The sequence below is a fragment of the Sparus aurata genome, chromosome 4, assembly GCF_900880675.1.
Source record: "Sparus aurata chromosome 4, fSpaAur1.1, whole genome shotgun sequence".
NCBI lineage: Eukaryota > Metazoa > Chordata > Actinopteri > Spariformes > Sparidae > Sparus > Sparus aurata.
Window position 1 is genome coordinate 14,580,244 of NC_044190.1, and position 25,992 is coordinate 14,606,235.

The 25,992-nt window shown below is 39.7% G+C and overlaps 1 protein-coding gene across 27 annotated transcripts in view; it reads left to right on the forward strand.

Annotated features, from left to right (window-relative positions):
* The window catches only part of madd (MAP-kinase activating death domain), a 56,620-nt gene that overhangs the window by 5,342 nt on the left and 25,286 nt on the right, over window positions 1-25,992 (forward strand). For 11 of the 27 annotated variants that reach the window (XM_030414236.1, XM_030414250.1, XM_030414240.1 and 8 more), the window contains exons 2-18: window positions 1,549-1,763; window positions 3,349-3,987; window positions 7,443-7,746; window positions 9,138-9,269; window positions 9,387-9,500; window positions 9,642-9,722; window positions 10,086-10,094; window positions 12,309-12,365; window positions 13,233-13,405; window positions 15,480-15,715; window positions 15,819-15,975; window positions 16,097-16,200; window positions 16,285-16,490; window positions 17,150-17,403; window positions 17,660-17,799; window positions 18,809-18,910; window positions 21,268-21,327. In XM_030414236.1, the coding sequence (XP_030270096.1) occupies window positions 1,705-1,763; window positions 3,349-3,987; window positions 7,443-7,746; window positions 9,138-9,269; window positions 9,387-9,500; window positions 9,642-9,722; window positions 10,086-10,094; window positions 12,309-12,365; window positions 13,233-13,405; window positions 15,480-15,715; window positions 15,819-15,975; window positions 16,097-16,200; window positions 16,285-16,490; window positions 17,150-17,403; window positions 17,660-17,799; window positions 18,809-18,910; window positions 21,268-21,327 (2,827 nt within the window). In that variant the 5' untranslated portion in view covers window positions 1,549-1,704. The remainder of the gene's footprint in view (window positions 1-1,548; window positions 1,764-3,348; window positions 3,988-7,442; window positions 7,747-9,137; window positions 9,270-9,386; window positions 9,501-9,641; window positions 9,723-10,085; window positions 10,095-12,308; window positions 12,366-13,232; window positions 13,406-15,479; window positions 15,716-15,818; window positions 15,976-16,096; window positions 16,201-16,284; window positions 16,491-17,149; window positions 17,404-17,659; window positions 17,800-18,808; window positions 18,911-21,267; window positions 21,328-25,992) is intronic. The other 16 variants (XM_030414249.1, XM_030414263.1, XM_030414256.1 and 13 more) reach the window with 7 other exon arrangements.

The following is a 25,992-nucleotide window of genomic DNA, read 5'->3' on the forward strand; positions in this document are numbered from 1 at the left end:
AAACACAATGGCTAATCACAGTAGCTAAGTAGAATACTGTGTAATTTACATCTACCTCTGAGTGAGATTCTGACCTCTGACATCCTTTTCTGGGGGAGCAGCAATTCCATTGGCTGCAAGTATCATATCACATAATTGCAGCTTGTAGAAACACATGAAACATCTGCAAATGTGAAAACAACAACTGTTGTTGCAAATAGTTTCAGACAAAAGTGTCAAGAATTGAGCCTAGCATAATCCCTACCCTCTGCTGGTTTATTTGATTGTTGTTTACATGGAGTGTCTCATGCATTCTCATCTTACCTTTTTATAAGAGTACATCCAGAACACTGCTTCTATGAGGTGATAAAGCAGCAGTATTGTTGTTGCAGCTCTGTGTGACTTAAGCAAGGCCTGCTCAATTGCGATAAGCTGCTGAAATATTGTTCTTAATGCTGTAATGTTGTCAGGTTTTGGCTGTTTATGTAAGACGTTTTTACCCCACTGTATCCATAGTTTGAGGATTCTAGCACGTTGAGAAGGTGCTTGACTGGAGCTGTAAGTAGCTCCATGGTGGGGGATAGCCATATGTAGAGGTCGATGGTTAAGTTTGCTGCAGTTACCTGTAAATCACAGGGCTGGAGGGGGCATAGTACAAGCTGTGAAGGGTGCTTATTCCACCAAGGCTCCTAAGCTGCTTAGTATATCAGCAAGCCTCTCCTGAAAAGTCCTTATCCTCCAACAAAAACAACCAGCTGACATAACCATCATGACAGAAAAATCAACGCCAAAACACGTACTTTGCTTTTATCGCCTTTGTATTATTTAGAATAAAATGTGTACACAGCGAGCTTGTCATGTCTGACATCTTTTGTGATCTAGTAAGCTGTCGATGTGACATTGCAGGTGACAATTCTGTTTGATAGAAAGAAAACATCTGAGCCAGATTGTTTCACAAATATTGGAATGTCAGACACAAAGGGACAATGCTGAGTTTTAGATGTGAAAAAGAGTTTCTTCATTGACAGTAGCCTCAATAAACCATAACACAATGCAACTACATTTAGATCTGTCATAAAACTGCTTCTTTAATGGATTATCTGCTTGAACAACACAGCATTGTTCTCTGTCTACTCATATTTTCTTAAGTGAAAAATATCCTTTAGATTTCGTTCCTATCCTAACTTACCTGTATGTGACGCACCACCTGTCATGTGGGTTTGAAAGGCTCCTTATGACAAGTAGTTAATACTGAATTAATAGATGAGATATGTACATGGAAAGTGGAGACTACTGCAAACGTGAGCAGACTGCACAACTTCTTTATAGTCCTTGACATTTATAAAAAAAGGTCAGACTATAAATCATGATTATTTGACACATATTTAATTTTGCAACTATGAAAAAATATGTCGCTGGTTGGTATTGTGCAGTGGCAGTGACCTAGATTTTTCCTTAATGCTCTGTCATAGTTATAAATGAGTTTAAGCTCCAGCATGTATTCAACTGTGCCTATAGGAAACCATGACATTAACTACTACTTTTCCTGTCTTTTTCTTGTGATTACAGGTTTCACTCATTCATTCGAACCATCACAATGATAATCAAGGAGCTTTGTTTCCATTTCACCTCTGAACTTTCCCAGTTGTGATGAAAGGACAGCACTGACTCAAGAGGGAACATACATCCTGGATGCCGTGACATACAGGACGTGGCCAATCCAAGATGGAGAAAAAGAAACCGTGCCCTCGCCTTCTCGACTACCTGGTGGTGGTCGGAGCAAGGTGAGAACTTAATCTGACTTTAAGAAGTAAAAGGAATGTCTCAGTCAACATGGTCGTTATTTCAAAGCAAATATTGCTTTGAAAAACGAATTGTATTGATGCTACTTGAGGAAGGCAATCAAGCATCTGTAGGACATGCTGGAAGAAGTCTTATCCATGAGGCATCACAATAAATCGAACTTGGCTCTGACCCAATAAGGCTTGGACACAGGACCTCTGGGGGTGTTCCCCAGGGTTTGACACCAGGTTTTTTGAGTCCTGTGGGTCGTGAGATGTGTTTACATCCCTGCCCACATGATGTAGCATTCATAATGAAGCATAGAAGCACATTGTTTCAAGCTCAGCAGCTACGGGGGAAAGGATGATTCACATGAACACAGTGAAAGTAGAACCATCCAGTCAGCCACTGCTTTTTAGCCAGTCAGTATTCTCGACTGGAGCATTTAGGTATGTAATGTCATGCTTGAGGGCAGTTTCAGAGTTGTGGGATGTTATTTGTTTCCTCTTCTTGACCCGATTTATGTGAATGGTTCCTGGATTCTTGACCAAACAAAGTATAGATACAAATTTGTTTCTGTAACCTTGAGGATGGATCAGGGTTTTGTTAGTCATTAGCCCCATTCACACTGCCGTTTGTATGTGGGGATTCTGCGCCAATTCTCTGCACCCTCCTCTTTGTGAAAGTTTCAGATGTGGAGAGGGGGGAAATTTCGCTCCAGCGCTGATCCGCCTCTGGAGGTAGTATCAGGGCTGCATTATTGGTGAGCCATCCCAGTGTGAACGGATATTCCGGAGGCGCGGAGCGAGGGCGTGTCGGTCGTGCAGTCTGATAACTGCACAGGTCCTTCACTCAACTAAATACAGAGGAATGTCCCACAAAGCAACGTTACAGGACCATACAACAGTAACATAGAAACTGACCGCGCCGTCAGCCCTCCTGACTGAGACTTCAGGGAACTTTCCCCCTGAAAACGGCCTCCATCCCTGCCAGTGAGGGAGTCAGACAGCGTCCTGTTTACTGATGTTGATTATGTAATTTTGTAATTTAGCGCTAAAAAATGTAACTTCGTCACTTCCCAGGATGTTTGGTGGGTCAGTATCTCAATAACTTTGCATTATAACAGCATCCATATGATTATAAACTGTCCGCGGGTTTAGATTGACAGGGGGAACACCTGGGAAACACCGACATCATCAACATGACGTGTACCGTCACGCCTCTTTAGGAGCCCCAGCGGCTGTTTTCTGTGTGAATTACACGGCGGAATGGCGGAGATGCTTCGCTCTGTGTGAATCACCATCGGCGGAGAATTGGCGAACCACCGCTCCGGAGATCATGCGGAGACGCTGTGTAAAAAGAGCTACTGTGATGCACTGTAGGGACTAGTATTCCTCCTTTCATGAAACACTTCTCATCAGTTAAAGACTATTTCAAATTAAATTAAACAGTTTATTCAGATACATCAGATATGAATTGTAAAATGCACAAAGCTGTTAAATCACGTAGAACTAATGATGTGTTCAGCTCCACAGGCTACATTGCTGCTTTTAAAACTAAACAAATATTTTTCTGCCTACCCTCCAGGCAACCAAGTAGTGACAGTGTGGCCCAGACACCTCAGCTTCTCCGCCGCTACCCACTGGAGGACCACCACGACTTTCCTCTCCCACCAGATGTGGTGTTTTTCTGCCAACCAGAAGGCTGCCTGAGTATACGCCAGCGCAGGGTTAGCCTTCGTGATGACTCGTCATTTGTTTTCACGCTGACCGACAAGGACTCAGGAATCACCCGCTATGGAATCTGCGTCAACTTCTACCGCTCCTTTCAGCGAGGACACCACCGTCCTCGAGGGGACAAGAGCAGCCACACAGAGACAGCAGCACAGGCGGAGAACACTAGTGAAGGGTCTGATGGCAGCGGTGGAGGCCCACCCTCCATATTATCTCCGCCTAAAAAAGTCGAATCAGCACCTCCACCCGCCTCTGGGGAAGAGAGCGGCAAACCAGGTGCCGACCAAAATGCCGGAAAGTCCCCACAGCACAGACGAAGTGCTGCTAAGATGGCAGCCAGGAACCGCAACAGCACGCTGACCTCCCTGTGCATACTCAGCCACTATCCCTTCTTCTCCACCTTTAGGGAATGCTTATATATTCTCAAGAGGCTGGTGGATTGCTGCAGCCAGAGGCTAACTCAACGAGCTGGGCTCCCTCGTGCTACTCAGAGGTGAGGCCTAAGATTGCTTTATGAATTATACCTGGAACTCTTTTCTCTCTTTCTTAGAAAACTACCATTTCACTCTGGTGCACATTAAAATATACGTACTATTTAAGAGGACCTGCACATGGCTAATCTGATTGATTGATGCTATGAGAAATCCTTTTTTTCTTGTGACACCCTTAGGCGGAATGTCAACTTTGATAAGGAGAGCTCATTATCTAACAGACAGATTGCCCCGAAATTTGCTGAATTACCAAGGGCTTGAAACCTTCGATTTAATCAACCCATGACATTTACTTTACCAGCATCCATTTTATGTTCTTGCCTTGATCAGCACATCTTTCATTCCTTGCAAAATGTGTGTATTGTGGAACATAATTAACTTTACAGCCTCTAGGAGGTAAGTTTTGGTAAATGCAATTGACCCATTGAAGATCTGTACATGCACACCTATACATTCTGTAAAAAGAATGGCTAGCATTGCTTAAAAATCCAAGATAACAAAACACAATTTGTATTTTAAAACCTGTCTTCATCATCTTTAAGCTGTAGAATAGCATCAGTGGGTTATTGCTGACGTGTCATTGCATGCAAATTGAGTTACTATTATAATTCAGTTTTACTTTTTCAAAGTTAAAAAGTTACCAGAATAGCAAAAATGTGTTGGTTATAGAGTCTTCTTACTAATGCTTTCTGCAATGCCCACTGCTTTCTTTATCTCCCATCTGTTTCTCTCATTGTCCGCCTGTTCTGTGTATGCTTGTGTTACAGAATTAACACAAGAGCCTTTGTCAGTGGCCCTCATGCAGTTTAGCAGGCCATCTGCAGACTGTGTCATGTTTTCACAGTACATTTTATGCCATCACACTCCACCTTGATGATAAATAATGGCAACCAAAATATCCACAGTGCACTTAAAGGGTTTTGTTTTAAATGATTTATAATGCGGCAAGTATTATTTCTTCCAGTGTTATAGGTACATCTGAGGTACAAAGATAGGATTTTAAGAATAAGATTTAATATTTAATGTTAAAAATGGTAATGTTATTTCTTCAACATGTGACCAAAAATGTTGATGATGTTGATACTTCAGATGCTATTTAGTTTATGTGCTTTTAAAAATTTGAATCCCTGAACCAGGAAATGAAAGCTGCTTGGCATTTAGCACAGTATTTTGATTATAAGACTTAAGAGCTGCAATAATCTGTTGTCAACCTTATCATTAATTGCCAACTAGCTTTATAATAAATCAATCGGTTTGAGATTCTGTTTTTTTTAAAGGGTCCACATTCTCTGATTCAAGGGTCATGTTGAGTTTTTCTAGTTTCTTTACTCCTTAATGACTACAATTAATAGGGAATAGTGAATATCTTTGGGTTGTGGACAAAACAAAGATAGTTGAGGACATCATCTTGGGCTCTGGGCAACACTGATTGACATTTTTCACCATGTATTTTTTTAACACATTAAGTAGTCCAAACAACTTTTTGACTAATTAAAAAAATATTGTTAGTCGGCCCTGTATGTAGATTTTGTTAATGACAAAACGGGCATGATAATTTATTCAAGCTGCAGAAAATACCTGCAGCTGTACACTGTATTTTCTTTTGACATCGTGTTGTGATGTGGCCGTATTTGCCAAGCTCTGTTGGCTATGCTGTTGCCATGGGTGACACAGTAGATTGCAATTTTGGAGTGAAAAATTGTAAATTAGGCTGTCACTTCACACTGGCTTGGTCCCAGTGTTAGGTGATTGTTGGTCACCAAAGGTGCACATTTTCTCCACAGTCATCTATTTATAGATGTAAAACCAGTGCAGCTTTCCCTCTCATCATCTCCATTTCAAGGGATTGCAGGGATGTCTGATGCACAGCTAATCTTTTACATACCTTAATATTTTTCCTCTGGTAAAATGCTGCAGCAGATCCACATATCATCAGTATAGAGCTGTGGTTTTTCTGACAACCTCAAAAAAGGCCATTCATGCCACAGGCTCAACTGACCTGAGATTCTTTCATTCCTGCCATGGTTTTTGAAAATGTGGTGTGGCAATGATGACAGAGAAGGAGGAGAGCCATTGCATAATGGCTGTGAGCACTGTGTGCTATGGCGGCTCTGACAGATTGAGGTCTCTGGCTGCCTTTGGGTAGCAGCTGCAGTTGGTGGGAGGGCTTCAAAGGACTAATGATTTATCTCCATCCTTGCTAGACACACAATGATTATACACTCTAGAAAGGGTTTAATGACACCACGTGTGTGTTGAGTGGAGGGTTTTCACATCAATATTTCGTCGATTGCTTGAGAGCCTCTCCTGTGTTTGCAATCTCATTTGCTCATCATATTAGTGATTTCACTGGTTGTTTCCTGAGGCGTTGTGGTGGCTGTTTGCAGTAATAAAAGGAGAAAACAATTGAATCAACGTTTAACTTTAAGATTACTGTTTACTGAAATCAATGTGTTATTTATTAAGCTTAGCATTTACATGTCAGTTAAACATTTTTAATTATGCCAGTGCTAATAAGAGTCACTGTATTAAATGTCAGATGTAATTTTCAGCTTGGCACCTGAGAGAGAATCAGTTCCAGTAATGGTTTGCATTTTAAGAGTTACTTTTGCATTGAGATTCATGTCAACGAAAGTGGTAAACTTTGCCCCATCATCATCACTTGTCAATGACAGTGCCACTCGAGGATGGCCATTTTATAACTGATCATGATACTATCACCTGTTTTCCTGTTTAGTGTGTTCACGGTGCATTTCTTCTTCTTGTGTTGCTTGTATCAAATTCAGAATAAGCATATGATATTTTCAGTAAAACATTAAATATATTATCTGGATACAATTGAGTATATGTAAAAAGAAAAAAAGAAATGGGTTGTAGTACTAAAACAGCTCCTTTGGAAGTATGCAAGTCGGCCAAGTTAAGTTATTGTTATGTGATGTTGCTGTCACTGTCACTTCTTTAATTTCCATTGTAAAGATATGTGAAAACCGGCAGACTAATTTTCAGCTGGAAGTGTAACATTTGATTTATTTGATATACTGTTTTTGTTTTTTTTTGCTAGTGTTTATGATAACTATCCAACATCAACATCTTGGACTAACTGCTAGTTGTCTGTCATTTTATTTTATTGTAGTCAGTGGACCATCAGGTAAATTAGGTCTCTAACCAACCTTAGTCAAACTCAGATGCATATACTTTGAAATAAGAAATGGTATGTAAGTTAGTGTGTGATGCAGGGGTTTTCTACCCGAAAGTTATTTTAAACAAACATTGTGATTGGTTCTATTGGACACTATTTGAAGAATTAAAAGACCTAACATATTGACAAGTTTCACATTTTTTTAAATTAATTAATTAATTTTTACATTTTATAGATGAATAAAACAATATGAATAATAAAGGAATTTAATGGAAACACAGTCAGTTCTGAATATATCTCGATTTATGTTCTTTCTAGGGACACCATGTGGCGAGTGTTCACGGGGGCACTATCGGTGGATGAGAAAGGCAGCCAGCTGCTGGCAGACCTGCGGGAGATTGAGTCCTGGGTGTACCGGTTGCTGCGTTCACCAGTACCACTGGCAGGACAGAGGCGTGTGGATGTGGAAGTCCTGCCCCACGAACTCAAACGCTCTCTCACCTTTGCCCTGCCTGACAACTCTCGCTTCTCCATGGTCGACTTCCCCTTGCACCTGCCCTTAGAGCTTCTTGGTGTGGACGCATGTCTTCAGGTCCTCAGCTGTATCCTGCTAGAGCACAAGGTAATGATGGGCACAGCGGTGGATTCAGGATAGAAACTGTGTCTTATCAGTGATCATTTGAGTCTTTCTCTTTGTTTCCTTTGTATTTTTAAAGACAGGAATGAGTTCTGTGGTTGTCTCTAGCTGCATTTTAGTAAAGGTCCAATTGATTGTTTCAAGGAGAACTAACAAGCGAAGCTATAACTAATATGTTGTTATTGGTCAGTGCTTTGTTCTCAAGTGCAGCACTGTGTCCACTCCTGGACTGAGAAATGTCCCGAGTGACCTTCATCAGACATTTTCTGTTAAAGATGTAGACTCACTGCAGCCATTTTACTGCATTGTGGGCAAAGTATGATGGGTAAAAGGGAGGTTGTAAACACCATGTGACTGAAAGGAAAGACTCTTTAACTCTGTCTCTCCTATCATTAACACTTGAAGCATTTGTAGGGATGTAATAGAAATCCTTGTTTGGCTGCCGCTGGTGTAGTGTTCTGTTGTTGCTCTTGGTTTAAAGTGACATTGATACACTGGTTCATTTGCAGCCATCGTATATCAAATCTCAGATTCACATGTCCCTTCACACTGCCGAAAGGCCATACTGCTTGGTAAATGTTGGATAGGTTTTCTGCTTTTCTGTGAGTCGATGTCTCTCAAATATTGAATTTATCTGGGCCAACTACCTAAATAAATGTCCTCCTACCTAAAAGATTCAGCTTAAAATGCAGATTGATTGAAAAATATTTCTGAATGGTGCATCCAAGTGTAATCATTAATTAGCTTTAGTGTTATTTGCAGCCCCACCATCAACCACCTCCTCCTGGTTAACCTCCGCAAATACATTCTCAGCCAGTATGAAACGCTGCTGTCTTGCATTCATCCATATTGGCTTTTTGAAGATTAATTCAATACATCATTAAATTCAGTCAGGTTGAACTAAGTGCTGTCTGAAAGCTTTCTGAGTGACTTCCTTTCAAGGACTTTTTGCCACCAAATGAATTTTTCATAACGGTTCAGTTTTTAATATTGCGGATATGACTCAAAGGCAACCTTGAGCCTTGAAACATTTATGTTACTTATAAAAGGAGGAAATATGGATTGATTGGTCAAATAATAGTGTGATAGTGCACTAGAACAAGAGGTCAATTAAGTGACCATCTGTTTGTCTATTTAATAATAATAATAATAATAATAATACATTTTGTTTGATGGCGCCTTTCAAGTCACCCAAGGTCACCTTACATAGGATAAAAGCATAAAATCACAGAGTAATATCACCACATAATATCATCATATTAATGATGATATATGAGCATAACAAGGCAGTGAACAACCACCAAGTTTGTGTTGAAATAAACATTAACACTTAAACCTGTATGTTATGTTTTCCTTCCGTTTCTTTTTTTGCTCAGGTCATTCTTCAATCCAGAGATTACAATGCTTTGTCTATGAGCGTCATGGCCTTTGTGGCCATGATCTACCCTCTGGAGTACATGTTCCCTGTCATCCCCTTATTGCCAACGTGCATGGCCTCTGCTGAGCAGGTACAAAGGATTATTTGTTTAAACATATTTCAAATAGTTTGATGATTTTTGCCAAACATGCAGTTTTTAATTAACATGAAATGGTGACTAACTGGTATGTTTTTCTCCTGCCCATAGCTCCTTCTTGCTCCCACTCCCTACATCATAGGTGTTCCAGCAAGTTTCTTCCTCTACAAAGCTGATTTCAAAATGCCGGATGATTTGTGGCTTGTGGACCTTGATAGCAGCAAGGTTAGTACACCAATATGATGTTCTACTCCTCTTTCTGATCTTGTTTTGTTTTTTTGTTTGTTTGAATGACATCCAGATTTTGAATTCAGCTATTATTTTTTTTCTTATCTTAATTTAGATTGTTGTTTTCTTTGTCTTAAGGTTGTAGCACCCACCAATGCAGAGATACTTCCACCTCTTCCAGAGCCTGAAGCAGGCGAGCTTAAGAAACACCTGAAACAGGTACTGCATGTGATTTGTCTGATTCCTCTTAGGTTTTTGTCAGTGTAAGATTTTCTGATTCTACTGCACTGTTGCAGCCCAGGCTCAGCCCAGAACCAGTGGGACTATTGACAATATGAGCATTTTGCAAAGACATATAATTCAGTTCCTGCTCTGGAGCTGACTTTTGACTTTCAGAGATATGCACTCTTATTTGAATTTAAAACTTCTTTTTCAGCAATGTGAAGAGTAGGGGCTTCCTCCCTCAGCACAGTTGTATGTATTGTAGATGAGTGTGCGAGCATTTGAAATGGGATTTGTAGTGTACTAACACAAACAAATGTGTTTCTTTTCTTTTTTTCCTGTTTTCTTTGCATGCTCTAGCTCTTGGAGGTAAAGTCAGATCCTAGGACCCTGCTTCTCAAGAAAACCTTTAGTTTTACTTGTAGTGACTAACTCCCCCCTCCCCAAACCTGGTTATCTAACATAACATCAGAATCTGGTTCTGATTCATGGGCACAACTTTTTCTTTTCGTACTTCAACAATGCGTGCGAATAACATAGGACACACAATCCCTTCTTAGCAAATGTTAAAAAACTACTGATATGATCACTAAGTGTGCTGACTGGCTAAAATTTTAGCCGTCATTGACTGTTGATGGTCACATTGTCATGCATCCATGTTTTTGCTTGGTAATCCTGAAACCTCAGCAAGGTGCTAAGTTAATTACACTCGTAACTTTACTGGTTATCTTAAACTCCTGTTTGCATAACTAAAGGAAGAAATACTTTAAACATTTAGATAACGCAAATCCTTGTAATGATTTTACGCATTGCCCTTCATTGTAAAACAAGACAAACAGACTTAAAATTGACTAACATGCACTATTTTATTGAACATTTAAATAACCACTGTGTAGAATTTAGTGGCATGTTGAGGTGAGTTTATAGACACCAGCCAACTGAACACCCTTCGCCCCAACAGAACCGCTAAAAACAAAAAACACAGTAACAAAAAAACATGTCAACCTTGAAAGGGCCCCATCTAGAGCCAGTGTTTGGTTTGTCCCTTCTGGGACTCTGTGGAACAGGTGTGGCTCCTTTTCACTATGTAAAAGGCTCATTGTAAAGTAACATAAACACTGATTCTTAGTTTCGGGTGATTATACACTAGTGAAAACATCATTTTGAACATTCTATTCCATTTCTGCAAAAGATCCCACTAAAGTCCTACACACTGAATCGTTTAAGTGACACAGGGACATTGCTTAAGTCAAAGTAGGATATGTAGATTTTTTGCAGATAGATACTAAAGATTTTCTTCAGGTAGCCAAGGTCAAAGCTTTTCGTGCTATAAAGTCAATGCAGACACTGAACCTGTTTATCTTTTAATATATTAACTTTTTATTGTATTGTCTCATCTAATACAACTAACATCAAACTTTCCTTGTATGCTCTCTTCAAACTTTGCTTCATGTTCTTTTACATTGATTTAAGAAAACTGTTCTTTGCATACACTTACTTTGTTTAACATGCCTTGAATCAGAGCGGGTTCTTCAGCCATGTGTGATTAGCAGCTCTCTCCCTGTGTGCGGATGTGTGATTGTGAGGCTGGTGTGTAGAAGTTTGCAAAACCTCAGATTAGCAGTTGTGTATTTGGAAACAAGCACACAATATTAATATCTGTGAATGGAGAAAAGGTCGCTGGAGATGGTTTAACCGCTTATCTGAAGACTTTGATGCCAAAGCAGAATGCTGCTGATGTGAGAGTCAGTCCAAAATACTTGCACTTTACGCTGGATACGTGAAATAAATTGGTCCCTAATGAGCGACTGATTTATTTACTTTTATGAAATTGGTGGTTGTATTAGTTATGCTCACCTGACATGGTTTTGCTTAAGTTACAAGTAAGGCTTATATATAGCTGCAGGTGCTTTATTGTGCAAGTATTTTATCTATGTTTCTCAAAAGATCTGCTGTTCTGTATCTGTCATCACCACTCCATTGTGACTGCTGGTTTTCTCCCAGTTAGTCACCATGGATGGCCTTCATGTGTCTTTTAGTGGCTGGAGACTGTAGGTGAAGTCTTGTCACGTAATTGCTTTGTCCGTGTTTCTCACTGTCTTTCATGTTGAGCATAAAGAAAACATCTCTTCTCTCCTCACAATCCTCTTTGTCTCGGTCATTCTCTTTCTTCACTCTCACTCAGTCATGCAAATTCTCTTGCACGACTGGCCATCCTTCACTGTGTCAAGAAGAACACAAATTAAACTTTTCTTATCTCTTTCCGTCAGTAAATTGCAGAATTGAAAATGGAAGTGATGAAACAGCAAGACATTGCTTTCAGAAATAATCAGAAATAACATCAGCATATTTTTTCATGAATGAGATCTATTTGAGTCTCATTTACATGGCACCAAAATATACTTTAGTTTGCTGTCAGCAAAAAAGGCAAATAGAAAGTACTTTTGAAAGGAGACTAAGAAAAGAAAGGGAAAGGGCCATGGTGGTGACCCTTCCATCATGTGCTGTTCCAGTGTCAGTCACAAAGTAATCATCCCAGCCCTTCATGTGATTCTCCTCGCATCTCTCTTATCCCCTTCCTAGTGTCTGGTTAGGTTGACCGTGATCACCCAAAAGCAGATCTTCTCCTCTGAAAATAAGGTTACTCATTTCTCCTCCTGTGGAATGTGTAATGCCCCCTGCACGGATATCTTCTCTCTCTCACATTATTTTGCTTGTCACTACTACTTATATCTCCTACTCTTCAAGACTTAAACAAAATGCATAACAGTGTCACAGAATGCAGCGGACCAGTTTTTTTATATACTGCTTAGCTCTGGCTTGAGCATGACTGAATGTGCGTGCATCTATCTTGGCATCAGTGAGTGTTCTCGTTACCAAAACAAGATACGATGAAGCTAATCACTTTGACAGAGTTAACAATCATCCAGACCCAGCAACTAAATGTTCCATTATGCTAAGCTAAACATTGACACTTGAGTCTGCAGCAGTTCCCTCAAAGCAAACCATGCATAGTGACTTACTTCCCTTGTGCCCCTCCTCTCCAAAATGACACACCCACTACAGGCATCAACATGCACAAAACTGATGCTTCAGCTCCATATGAAACGAGAGTAAAATTAAGTAGTTCTGAAAACAGTAAAATTGGAGAAAACCTAGGTTAAGACCCTTTAGTTCTTCATCTCTTACATCTCTTAAGCTCACTACTGAGTAGCAGAGATGCTTGGTAGGAAGAGGGACTACTGTCTAAATCGATTTTAGCAATTTGAATCACCCTTAAACCAGATTTTCCAAGTCCCTTGTTAAGCAGTCTGTCACTTTGCCCCTGATTGTTTTACTTCTACAGAGAGGGTAAACATTTACAGAATATCCCATTAAGTGTAGGAATTTATGATGAATAAATAAATGTTGATGCCAATTGTGGGAGTGGTTCATCCTAGCGCTATATTGTTTTATGTTTAGATCCACTGCTGTGTTATTGATTTATGTCACTGTCACCTTTTCCAGGCCTTGGCCAGTATGAGTTTGAACACCCAACCCATTCTGAACCTGGAAAAGTTTCAGGAAGGTCAGGAGATGCCGCTGCTGCCACCCGGGCGAGATAAAGCTTCACCATCCTCCACGGAGTTCAACCCTCTGATTTATGGCAATGACGTTGATTCTGTGGATGTAGCCACCAGGCAAGCTTTGAATATCTTTTTTCATGTTTCTCTCTGTCTATGTAAAAAACTTTGAAAAGGAAAAAAAAAAAGCACCAAAATGGAATATCTGACAAATATTTGTTTGTTGTAGCAGACCTATGCAAGAATAATAATTTTAATCTTACAAATGCAAAAATGTAAGTAGTAGGGATGTCCCGATCCGATCTGTAGGATCGGGATCGGAGCCGATCTGGGCATTTTTCCGCTGATCGGAATAGGCAATTTTGAACGTGGACCCAAGCCCGATTTATTTATTTATTTATTTTTAACGTCAGAGCACAATTTGTGGCAGAACGCAGACGCGCGCGTGGCGTTACTCTGGCAAATCTGTGAATAAAGTGTCTGCAGTGTGGAAATAACGTCAATTAGAAAGCGAAAGCAGTCCAACGGCGACATGTAACATCTGCTATATGGCCGTTTCGCGGAGCTGCATTTTACTACTCATTTGATACAGCATATACAAAACAAAAACTCAAAGAATACAACGTGTTCACTCGAGAGTACAGGCAAGGAGACGCACGCAGCAAACAGTCGCGGATACTTTCATTTATGAGAAATATCCTCAGCGACATGTCCACAAATATTACAGAGAGGGTCATCAAATTAATCGCTCTGGAAAACCAGGTCATCTCCGTGGTAGAGGATAAGGGTTTTCTTCGTCACATGGAGTTTTTGAATTCCCGGTATGCCCTACCATCTCTGCATTACATTTATTCCACTTTCGAGTTACAACATGCCGGTATATGCGCACTAGTTTCGTGGGTCTCATACAGCAGAGCATGTAAAGCAGGCAATCCAGGAGATGCTGAACGCGTTAATAGACAAGCAACGTGTCCACGTCATTTTATGTGACAACGTAAAGTACATGAAATAAGCAAAGGATGATACTGAGGTACCAAGCGTGAGCTGCGTCTCACACACACTTCAGCTGCTGTACACGAGGGTCTGCTGTCACAGTGCAGCATCACACACTCACCTGCTAACACATGGAAGGTGGAGGCCAATGTTGTAATAGCATATGCAGAATAAGAAAGAGCTATATTAAAGTATATACTTTGTTTCAACAAAATAATAAAAACCTATTAAGGAACAGCTTAGATGCAGGTACTTTTTTTCTTAATGCAGCTGTATTATCTAGGAAAATATTAGTTAAGGCTAAGAATCGGATTGGGACTCGGTATCGGCAGATACTAAATATTAAAGGACTCGGATCGGGATCGGGGTAAAAAAAACCTGATCGGGACATCCCTAGTAAGTAGCATAAATATGCGTACTTTGTTTATTTTTCTAATGCTACACTGATATTTAGAGAGCTCTCAACGTCTCTAGAAAAAAAGAATACATACATTTATTGTAAACTGGTTTTGTAAGGACTTTTGTTATTAGGCAGGCAATTAGGCTTTTATTTATATTGCACATTTCACTCCCCAAGGCAAGCCAAAGTGTTTTCCAGATTGTGAAACCCCATGAAAGAAATGATAAAAACAGTAAAAGCAAGCAAACAAATGCACACAGAATGAAATCCTTATGACAAACTTACAAATACATTTGATCAAAAAGAAAATTATTTAAAAGCATTGGTAAACAGGTAGTTCTTCAGCTTGAAACTTTAAAGTCCTCAGTATTATCTCAAGTCAATGAGCAATGGCAATTTGTTACACATTTGAGCAGTATGATTATAAAGGCATTATCACTATTTTTGGTTTTCACTCTGGTCATTAATCCAGAACCAGCTGAGCTGAGAGGTCTGTGAGGTTGTTAAAGGCTCAGGAGACACAAAAATCTAAAAACTTGTGTCAGATACTGAAATGTCTTGCTTTGAAACAATAAAAGATATTGACATTCCATGCCATTTCCAACACCATGGGGAAAAAGTGAAACAACTTTGAGGGCATAAAATTGTATTTGATTAAAAGTTAAATATAGTAGGCTTGTGTTCTGTGCGATAAGTACAACAGCATTTAAGGTAATTGGGTGTAAGGAGGTGAGCAGACATGGACACTGTGGTATGTGGTAAGAAATATTAAGCAAAGCTAACTAACTTCTTTTACAGGGTCGCCATGGTACGATTCTTCAACTCCCCAAATGTTCTCCAGGGGTTCCAGATGCATACCCGCACCTTGCGCCTCTTCCCACGGCCTGTGGTGGCTTTTCAGTCAACCTCTTTTCTTGCATCTCGGCCACGACGTTCCAGCTTTGCAGATAAACTTTCTCACACCCAGGCAGTGGAGTTTTATGGAGAATGGGCTCTCAATCCTACCAACCTCGCCTTTCAGAGGATACATAACAGTAAGTTTAATTTAAGATGATAATCGTCTCTATCTCGATCAATATGCACTTTAAAAAATCTGTGAAAGTAGTAAGGAAATCATTCTGCACCCTTCTGTTTCAGATGTGTTTGACCCCTCCTTAATTGGAGACAAGCCCAAGTGGTATGCTCACCAGCTGCAGCCAGTGAACTACAGAGTGTATGATGGGAGCTCCCAGCTGGTTGAAGCTATGGCTGGTCCCTTAGAGGATGAGGCCAACGAGTCTGACGCCACAGACAGGTAAGAAAGATCAATCACAATCTAATGTAATCTTCTTATTGAGTTCTTAGCTCATTTTAGTTTTTTAGGTATGTACATTTTTATTTTGGCAGCTCTTGGTGATAAATTGTATTTGTTGCAGTGGTAGTGACAGCGAGGCGTACGATGACTCCAGCTCGTCCTATTCCTCACTTGGAGACCTTGTGAGTGAGATGATCCAGGGTGACATCCAGGGAGATACACCAAGTGAGTCGGTGTTTCATAAAAAAATATGCACTGACTTTATTCATTCAGTTTCCTTCCTAGTAATATTTTACCATGATGCTTTAGGCTTGGATCCCCCTACCCACGCTGCACTGGGAGATGCTAGTGAGGTTGAGTTTCAACACTATGAGGACTTCAGGGAAGGTCAAGGCTCGGAGGGTCCATCTAGTGGGGATGGACCTGCTGAAGCTTCTGATGGACAACCTCTACGCTCAAGCTCCAGCACGACTGCAAGCTCAAGTCCGAGCACAATCATCCAGGGAGTCAACAATGTATGTGATTAGGGCTAACCCTTACAGTTATTGTAGTTATCGATTAGTATGCAGATTATTTTGTAGATTGATGTATTTATCGTTGGGTCTACAAAATGTTAGAAACTAGTGCAAGGTGTCCCTCCCAGTTTCTCAAAAGTCCAAGTTGATGTCTTTAAATATCTTTTTATTCCATCCAAAACCCAGAGATATTCAGTTTGACATGATGTTATTCAGAGAAAAGCAGAATATCCCCAGATTTGACAGGCTAAAAACATTTCCTACAATTTTTGCATGAAAAAATTACTTTACGATTAATCAGTTATCTACTTTAAGTAATTGCTGATTTTCTTCTTTCCTTTTTTGTCCATCAGCTGATCGATTAGTCGACTAATGTTTCCAGCTCTATGTGTGATCTTTCCAGTCAGTGCAAAGCTGAAATTAACTTCTCTCTCTCTCTCGCTCTCTCTCTATACACACACACCTACACACACCCACACACACACACACACATCAATATACAGGCAATAAATAAATAAAGCCCAGTCCAAACTAGTCATCAGAATATGTGTGTATATGTGTGTATTGCAGAATTGATTAATTGATTAAAATTAAGGAATTGACATAAACAAATGCAAGGAGATATTTACACAACATTAATCCATGTGCTTAATTTCCAGGAGCAGGGGGAAGCACCTGAAATTGAAGTATCAGCAAGTGCTGCCTTACAAAACCCTGTCCCCGCTTTGGCCAGTCAGCCGTTCCTCAGACCTACAGCTGACGCAGGCCTGGTGGACCCAGCAAACAAAAAGCAAGAGTATGATAACCCATACTTTGAGCCTCAGTACGGCTTCCCCTCAGAGGATGACCCTGATGCAGAAGAGCAAGTGGAGTCATACACCCCTCGATTCAACCAGAACCTCAATGGCAACAAGTGTGTTAAACTTGTTCATCACTTGAATGAATGCATAATCATCATTCAAATGGGCTCTCTGACCAAACCATGAAATATTCTCTCAAAACCCAGCATGCCAAATTAATCTCTCCATTCATGGTGGTCTTGAATCTTTGGTGGTGCTATGTTGTGATGTGGTTTGAATGCTTGAGAGATTCCCATATTCATATATCATATACTTTATACGTTTCTGTGTATAAGATCCGTGGTTAATGTCCTTTGATAATTTTTTTAGGGCAGCACGTCCATTACGTCCCAGTAGCCTGAGGCTCCCAGGAGAGTCTGACGGGGAGGGAGACTCTCGCAACAGCTCGCCAAACTCCACCATTTCCAACAGCAGCAATGATGGATTCGGAGGACTCATGTCCTTTGCCAGTAAGAACATTTGATTTCATTTAGTTTCTTTCAGCAGAGTCCAAGTTGTAAATCATGTAAAGTGGGCTGATTTATGTGGGTGAAGATGAATTTGAGCACCAAACCAAAAGCACTTGTCAGAGGCAATTCACCCATTCCTAAAGACTTAATACCCAGTTTAAAGCTTTAAGGCACCCACTCATACAAATGCAATAATCAAATCCAGAGTGTGTTTAATTGCTGAGCAGAGAGTGAAGATGATGCTGCCTATAGAATATTGTTTGTATTTCTTTACCTTCTTAATCTGACACAAAAAACTGCCATTGCGATGAAAAATATAGACCGGGACTAGAATCAATGAATGGCATTATAAACAAACAAAAACAGATTTAATGTTAGTTGTAATTGCAATGTATATATTAAAGATGAGAGTTGATTAAATTGTTATGTGTAATGTGAAGGGGGTCACTCATAGTGACAAACCTCCAGAGAATTGTCATTACCCTGTGCTCTGTAGAAGGTTTTAGCGTCTTTAGCTCATTGATCTTGGTCACACAAACCATGTGAATGGTGTTGTTTATGGCTTCAGCAAGCAACTGTTTGCAGTGAATGTCTGGGCATTTAGCAGCGAAAGCGCAAGGTATTTACCTCAGGAGACCAAATATTGGACCTAAATGTGTTAGTTTAACAGAAGCACATGATTCCAAATGAATGCTTATATGGTTCTGGATGTGTTATAACTATAGTTACAGCTATAAAGAAAGCTTGAGTTAGTGTTGTGTTCGGAGCTTGTTTCTACTACAAAAAGAAAAGGCTATGTTTTAAATACGTTTTTAGCTTTTTATTTTTCTACTATGGTGTTAGCTGCCACTTGTTACCAAAGGCTGATTTATCGCTGTTTTGATTCGAATAAAAGTCCCTCTCTAAAATTCATGTGAATGCTGAATAATGTAATTTATAATTTTTTCATGATCATTTGAACTTTATTCTTGTTTTCTGATCATATTACATAATATCCCACTCCCTACAGGCAATCTGTACAAGAATCACGGCACCAGTTTCAGTCTGTCCAATCTTGCCCTTCCCAACAAAGCAGCGAGGGACAAAGCTACTCCTTTCCCCAGCTTAAAAGGTAGGACAACACAGCTAACCTGATCCATTTATATTCGTTTAAGTGCATCCTGAAATTGATTGAGTTTTTGTTTATTTTGTGTGACAGTTGTTCAGTGTGATTTCAAGGGTAAAAAAAAAAACATAATTATAAAATGTCTTGTTTAGAACACACCGGTACAATATTTTTGTTTTTTTAATAACTCATTTTATATTTTTTTATATCACCAACTTCACGTTTTCTGTCATGTAACAGGTTATTAAGTTTATTATTTTTTAAATTCTATTTTGTCATTTTAAGATTATACAAAAATAACATGAACCCTCTCGTATATGTATAAAAGTCTTATAATTTAACAAGCCCTCACTCATCTTACATACGCTTATGGCCAGCATTGCTTACCCACTAAAATCACTAACAACATTCCTAATGTACACTTCTCTAAACGGAACAACATAGCATTATTATTAAGTATTTTCTGACTTAAGTATTCTTTTTCAACTTATTTATTGTCTGTCCTTCTGCCTTTTGTTTTTGTTTTCCTTTTTTTCTCTAAATTATTTTTGTGTGGTAAAAGAATATTTCAATATTGATATTGAGGAGGAAGTGGAGCAAGCAGGTTTGTATTGTTGTTTTATTGATAGCCTGACTTTCTTCCCACTGGATTGCCAAACAGATATGGCACTATTTTAAAGGAGAATATTGAGGGTGTATCAAACAGTTTTTCTCTCAAGAGTAACAGGAAAATCCTCTCAAAAACTGACTTCACATTTGTTGTCATGGACTCACACAGCAACTCTTGTTGCTCTTGTGTTGTCATGTGCAGTTTTCCATGGACTATTGATTGACTTTACTTTTCTACTAAACCATTAGCTGATGGTGTAGAATGTGTTCCTATGAATCATGTCTGGAGCAGTTTGTACAATACATTGGTACAAATGTGCACCTGGGCATCTTTTGGATTCAGAAAAATGTGTGAAGGCAGCAAACAGAAAGAGGAAGCAATCCAAAGAGGAAGCAATATAGTTTTATGTGTGTAAGGAGTGCAGTTGCACATGAATGGAAACCTAAGCATAACAAAATCATTTCCAGCCACAGTCACAGCTGAGGCTCATATTCAGCTTTTTTCTAAAGTCTTATCTGTTATGAACATGAGACATGAGAGCAAATTATGCAGAGTGTAAATCTGTCCTTCTTTGCTGAACATACAGGGAATAAAATTGCACTTGGCAATACAGTTATTGAACTGGCTAATATTTGGTCTGGATTTTCACTTTAACTGAGAGAAAAAACAGGTGAAGCATGGTACTATAACTCAATAGCTACACTCCATGTTGAATAGCTGCCATAGAAAATGTTCTGTACCTTTGATTATGATGTGTTTTGTCTCTGTTGTTCAGATGCCCCTGACAGCCCGGGTATGTTCTGTCTGGTGTGGTAGTTTGTTTTAGCTCCTGGCTAGGCATTTCTTTATCCTTCGAGTTACCTATACCTATCTTACACCCTGTTTCTTAGCATAGGACTAAGATAGAAGACACACCTTTAGTGTTCTTTGTGTTAATACATACCTTCCCCTCTGTTCCTTTGCCATTTTGCTCTGTGTGACTGGTGGGAGTCTTCGTGATGATGCACATCATCTGTAGCTGCACATCCGTACTGCTACGCAAACGATGCTCAGTCCTTTTAAAGTGCATTAAATTCATGTTTTAATGAAGTTAGATTTATGTCTGTGGATGATGTTCACAGAAACATCTGTCTCCTATGAATAGAATTAATTTCCTGCCTCCTGACTTTCATATGTCTCTTTCCCTGCTTGCTGGTTTGGTGACTCCCATTGTTGAATGTTTACTTCCCTTTTTTGAGGTCACGCTGGATTTTAAACAAAAAGTGATGAAACTTTGAATATCTAATGAGTGTATCATGATTATTTTGGTTACATTTTGTGTTTTGGTGCTCCAAACACAATTTCTGCCCGACATCATGCACACATTGCACAGAAACAACTCCATCCATTGTTCAAGATTTACATTGTCATTGTTGGACTGCACTGTTCAGCATTAATCGCATGATTCAGGCTGATGTATATAACAAAGTATGAGCTACACACAACTCCTTTTTGGCACTGTAAATGTTGAATGTGTTGCCAAACACATGATCATCTTATCAAACACTCAGAGTTAACACCATCCTCAGTACATATTGTCCTCTGCTCTTTTCTGTCTGCCCTTTTTCTCTTTTACTTTTAATTTTCTTTGTTTGCGCGCCATGTTGAGTGTGCATGTTGTGTTGTGGGTTGATGTTCAGACTGGTTGTGTCTGGGCCGGTGTCCCTATCTCTGTCCACCTTTTCGCGGCACTAATTCTGGGTTTTGTGTGCAGTATTTGGGCTAAATTCTCTAATGGAGATAATTACAGAGGCCGGCCCGGGGAGCGGAGAAGGTGGGTTCTACCCTTTTTATCGAGTGAGCTGCATGCTTCTCCAAGCCAGTCAACTACATCTCCCAGCATCCCCCTCTTGTCTATCCTCATTACGGTTACTGTGTGTATCATCATTGAACCAGTGGAGCATTGAGTCTTGTCTTACCATGTCACCATTCATAGTGACTTTCCTCCTTCCTAAGACTAACTGTTACTTCATTCCACAATACTTTGTGATTAATTTTATTTATTGAACTAACCCATTACAAACTAGTTTCAACTGAATCAATAAAGAAATGTACCTAGATTTAACATTGGTAATCACAGGTAGAAGTAAAACAATGTTATGCAGTTAACCACAGGGAGGCAAATTAAGCAAAACACACAGGAAAAGATGTTGGAGATACAGAATAGAACAAGATAATTTCCCAACATCCATTGTTTGTAATTATTTTCTTGTCCTTTTTGCTCCCACAAAGTGTACAAATGGGGTTGGGCCCATCATGCTGTAATTGTGCTCCACAAGGTGAGCAGTGACTACAGTCAAATTATGCAGATTTAGAGCCCAACTGGTAAAAATCTTTAATCATCAGTAAATAAATTCAGGATTTTAACAGGCGCAATACTGGCTGTCTTGTGTCATTCAAACTACAACTCGGCAGATACATTAGTGTCAACATTCCAGTAATTCACATCACACACTCCAGACATCATAGTTAAGGTGTAATGTTGCATATAATCTGGAGCATTTTGTGTGTTTCATAGGAGGTTCTGGTTGGATTTCGTTGGTGCTGAGGCTGTTAGTGTTTGTCAGAGCTGTCTCAAAAGGCTTTGGGTATTTTTGGTGCAATGACAGCAGAACTGAAACACAGTCTGTCAAAAGCAATGAACGGTATGAAGATATAGATTGAACAGTGTTGTCATTATAAATCACGTTTTCAATTTCCAGTGTTATTTCTCTTTTGTAAATCATTACAAGAAATGCCCCTCCACTTGTCATATACACAAAGTAGTTTTGCATTTTTTTTTTTTTTTTTTTACATCTTTCTGTTTTCTTTACAAACAAAAGATGAGTCAGCCAGCACACAGCAGACTACAATAAAATACATAAGGTCACAATAGTAGTAATTAGGGGTCAACTGATATGGTTTTTCAAGGCCAGTATCCATTCGTAGAAATCAAGGAGAATGAAAACAGAAATTTGGGACCAATATTCGTTTAAAATGAAACTCTATCAAAATTTAGTACAACCAGTGACTATATAAACCAGGGCTGTAACGATACACCAAACTAAAGATTCGGTTTGTATCACGATGTTTGACCTTGTTTTTTTTTTTTAAATTAAACATTTTATTTTTGTAACATTTTAATAACTTCTGTATATGATACTCGTCTGATAGTATCAGAGGTGCAGTATTGGAAAACTTAACCAGCGTGAATAGATGAGCCGGCTGCGCCTATGGAGGGCGTGTCCATCGGATGATCTGTTAACTGCACAGGTCCCTCACTCAACTAATGAAGAGAAATGTCCCACAAAGCAAAGCTACAGAACCAAACTAAGGTAACGTAGTACCTGTAACTGAAAAAAATACCGCGGCTGTACGTGGAGAAGCGTCCGTCCTCCTGTCTGTCCTCCCATCTCTTATACTGACTCCTAGCCACATTTCTGCCCTACAAACAGCGTCTGTCACCGGCAAAAAACTTTAACTCACCGAGCTATAAATATGTGCTGGGACTCTGTTTCTAATGTTGCTGAAGTTTGTCGTGTTCTGAGCATTATTTGTGGCTTTTTGATGGCGGTTTTATACTTCGACCCTTATGCTGCAATGTATTGTTGTCGTGCGGTCGTTTCTGAGGATGCTAAAACTACGTAAGCTAGCGGTCCACAAACTTTATCTCTCGGGGGGGGGGGGATTTGATATCATCATTTTCAACCTGGCCACATAGGTTCAGGCATAAAATCAGACTGATGTTGATACTAGAATGAGGCTGTTATGGTTGTCAGCTAATGTAACCCTATTCTCTAACTCTACCACACTCATACACTAGCTCAATTCACACTGCCGTTTCGTAGACAAACAAAAGTAACGTAGTAACTGTAACTGTCTTTGGCAACTTGTGTGAAAAAAAAAAATACCGCAGATATACGTGGAGATGCGTCTGTCCTCCTGTCTGTCCTACCGACTCTTTGTCACATTTCTGCACGATAAACAGCATCTATCACTGGCATAAAACTTTTACTCACCAAGTGTTTGTGTTGAAAATAATTCACTGCGACGGTCAGCCCTCCTGACCGAGACTTCATTAAACATTCCCCCAGAAAACAGGCTCCGTCCCCATGAACGAGACAGTCGGACAGCTTCCATTTTACTGATGGCGATTATTTAATTATGTAATTTTGCGCAAAAAACGTAACTTTGTCACTTTCCAGGATGTTTAATGGGTCAGTATCTCAATCACAAAACATTGTAACAACATCCATATGATTATAAACTGTCGGATTTAGATTGACGGGGGGACACCAGGGAAACACCTTGAAAGCACACCAACGTCATCATCATGACGTGTACCGTCACGCCTCTTTAGGAGCCACAGTGCTGGCTTTTTGTGTGAATTCACGGCGGTTCATCTTTAAGGTGGAGATGCTTCGCTCAGTGTGAATCACCATTGACAGCGAATTGGCAAACCACCGCTGCGGCGTTAATGCGTCTTCTCCTGTGTGAAAGGGGCTACTATAACTGCATTCTGTGTGCAGTTGCATTTAGGATTCTGTGGGCTCAGACTTGGGATACATATTGGCTTCACTACAACCTCTCCCTCGTTGATGTTTGAAAAATCATTGACCCCTTAGGTTAAGGTCTCAAAGTATCCTCTACTGATATGCCTCTGGGCTCTTCTTGCCACTGTTAAAAGCCACAGATAAAAGCTGAGGTCTAGCCAAGACCTGCAGCTACTACTAAGAACTTTTTTATTGAACCAAAGATACATCTGGCAATATTCATGTTGGACACAATCTATAAGCTGTCTCCACCATTAATGTTAATTGTACTTGTAAAGACTTTCAAGTGTTTTTTTTTTTTCTACTGCTGAATGTTTTAGAATAAATCAAGGAGAAAACCTAGCAGCTGTGCATTGTTGGATTTCAGACTAAAACCTGATGAAAGACTTTGCTTGTGCAATCGAAGTATTGGTAATGGGAATGATAAATAATTTCATGTCCCCATGAGACTCTAGCAATGATAATAAACAATAGATCCCCGCTGTTACATAAAAGTGACAATAAAGCAGGCTGTAATGACAGATGTCAGATCAAAAAACCTTTTGTCCTCTTGTAGGATGCTGCTCCTCCCCTGTCCTTTCATGCCTTGCATGAAACAGAATCAGCAAGTAACAAAATAGAGGAACCGTAAGCTCAGCCTACGCTTAGATATGTTTTTATATACTATATGTGATCTTCTCACAAAATGCACTTATCCAAGTGTAGATCAGACATGCAGTAGTTGTTACATTTGAAAAAGATATTTGGTTACCTAAAAGAAGATTGTGATAATGATTCAAACCCTTAAATGTTTTACTAGTTCCCTCAGACAGACATACGAGTTAAGGGGGGTACACACATAAGGATTTTATAAATCTTAAGAGATTTTTTTATCTGTAGAGCCCCCACACGACGATTAAAAAATCAGCTTTGATCGTACTGTGTGTGGTGTGCTCAGATATTCTCAGCAGAGGACACCACACACATCTGTCTCACGGCCGATATAGAATCTAGTCCTCCGAGCCAGAAATATCGCGCAATCAAACGTGATCTACAGTAACCAATGGAAACAACCCCAGCGTCAGCGGGCTCTTCATAAACGGAAAAGAGCATAGACTGTATATAAAAAAAATAGTAAATAAACGTTTGAAAACATGAAAGACATGTAAGACATAGATGAGGGAATGATGGTGGTCCTCGGACTATTGCTGTCCCATTAAAAACATTAAAATGGCTAATGCAAACACCCCCGTAGGAAAAGTTAGATCTCACAGCTGTTTTTATTTACGTCCGTGTCATCAGGATAGAAGCATAGCGTGTCATTAGGATAGAAGCATAGCTTTGCATATCCTCCCAGACTACCTTATCTTCAAAGTATAGTCTCTTCTGGCTCTGAAAAACCAGTACGGGAAATGAGAAAATAGATGGACTTGCTGAAATATTATGAGAATCATTATTATAATACTGAAATGATAAACCCAACCTCCACAAGTGATTCACTCGCAGATACCGAGCATCCCACGGCATTGCAGGAGAGCAATAAAATGAGTCAGCTTGTGTAGGTTATAGTGAAGCTCATTCTCTTTAACATCCATACATCCTTTTTTCTTTCATGCATGTTATCACTGATGCAGTTCGTGTACACACTGTCCTCTGTCTGACCTCACATCTCTCTGCTGCTAATGTCTGATGCCACCACCAAGAGCACCATTTGGACTCCCGTGTGTGTGTGTGTGTGTGTGTGTGTGTGTGTGTGTGTGTGTGTGTGTGTGTGTGTGTGTGTGTGTGAGAGAGTGAGAGTATGTATGTACTTTGGTTTGTCCTTCACCTCTCTTGTTGTATTAATAGACTCTAGCAGCTCCAGTAATTTGTCTGTTCAGCAGTAGAACCATCACTAGATTCCCGGTGTGTCTGCCCTCTCTATTTGA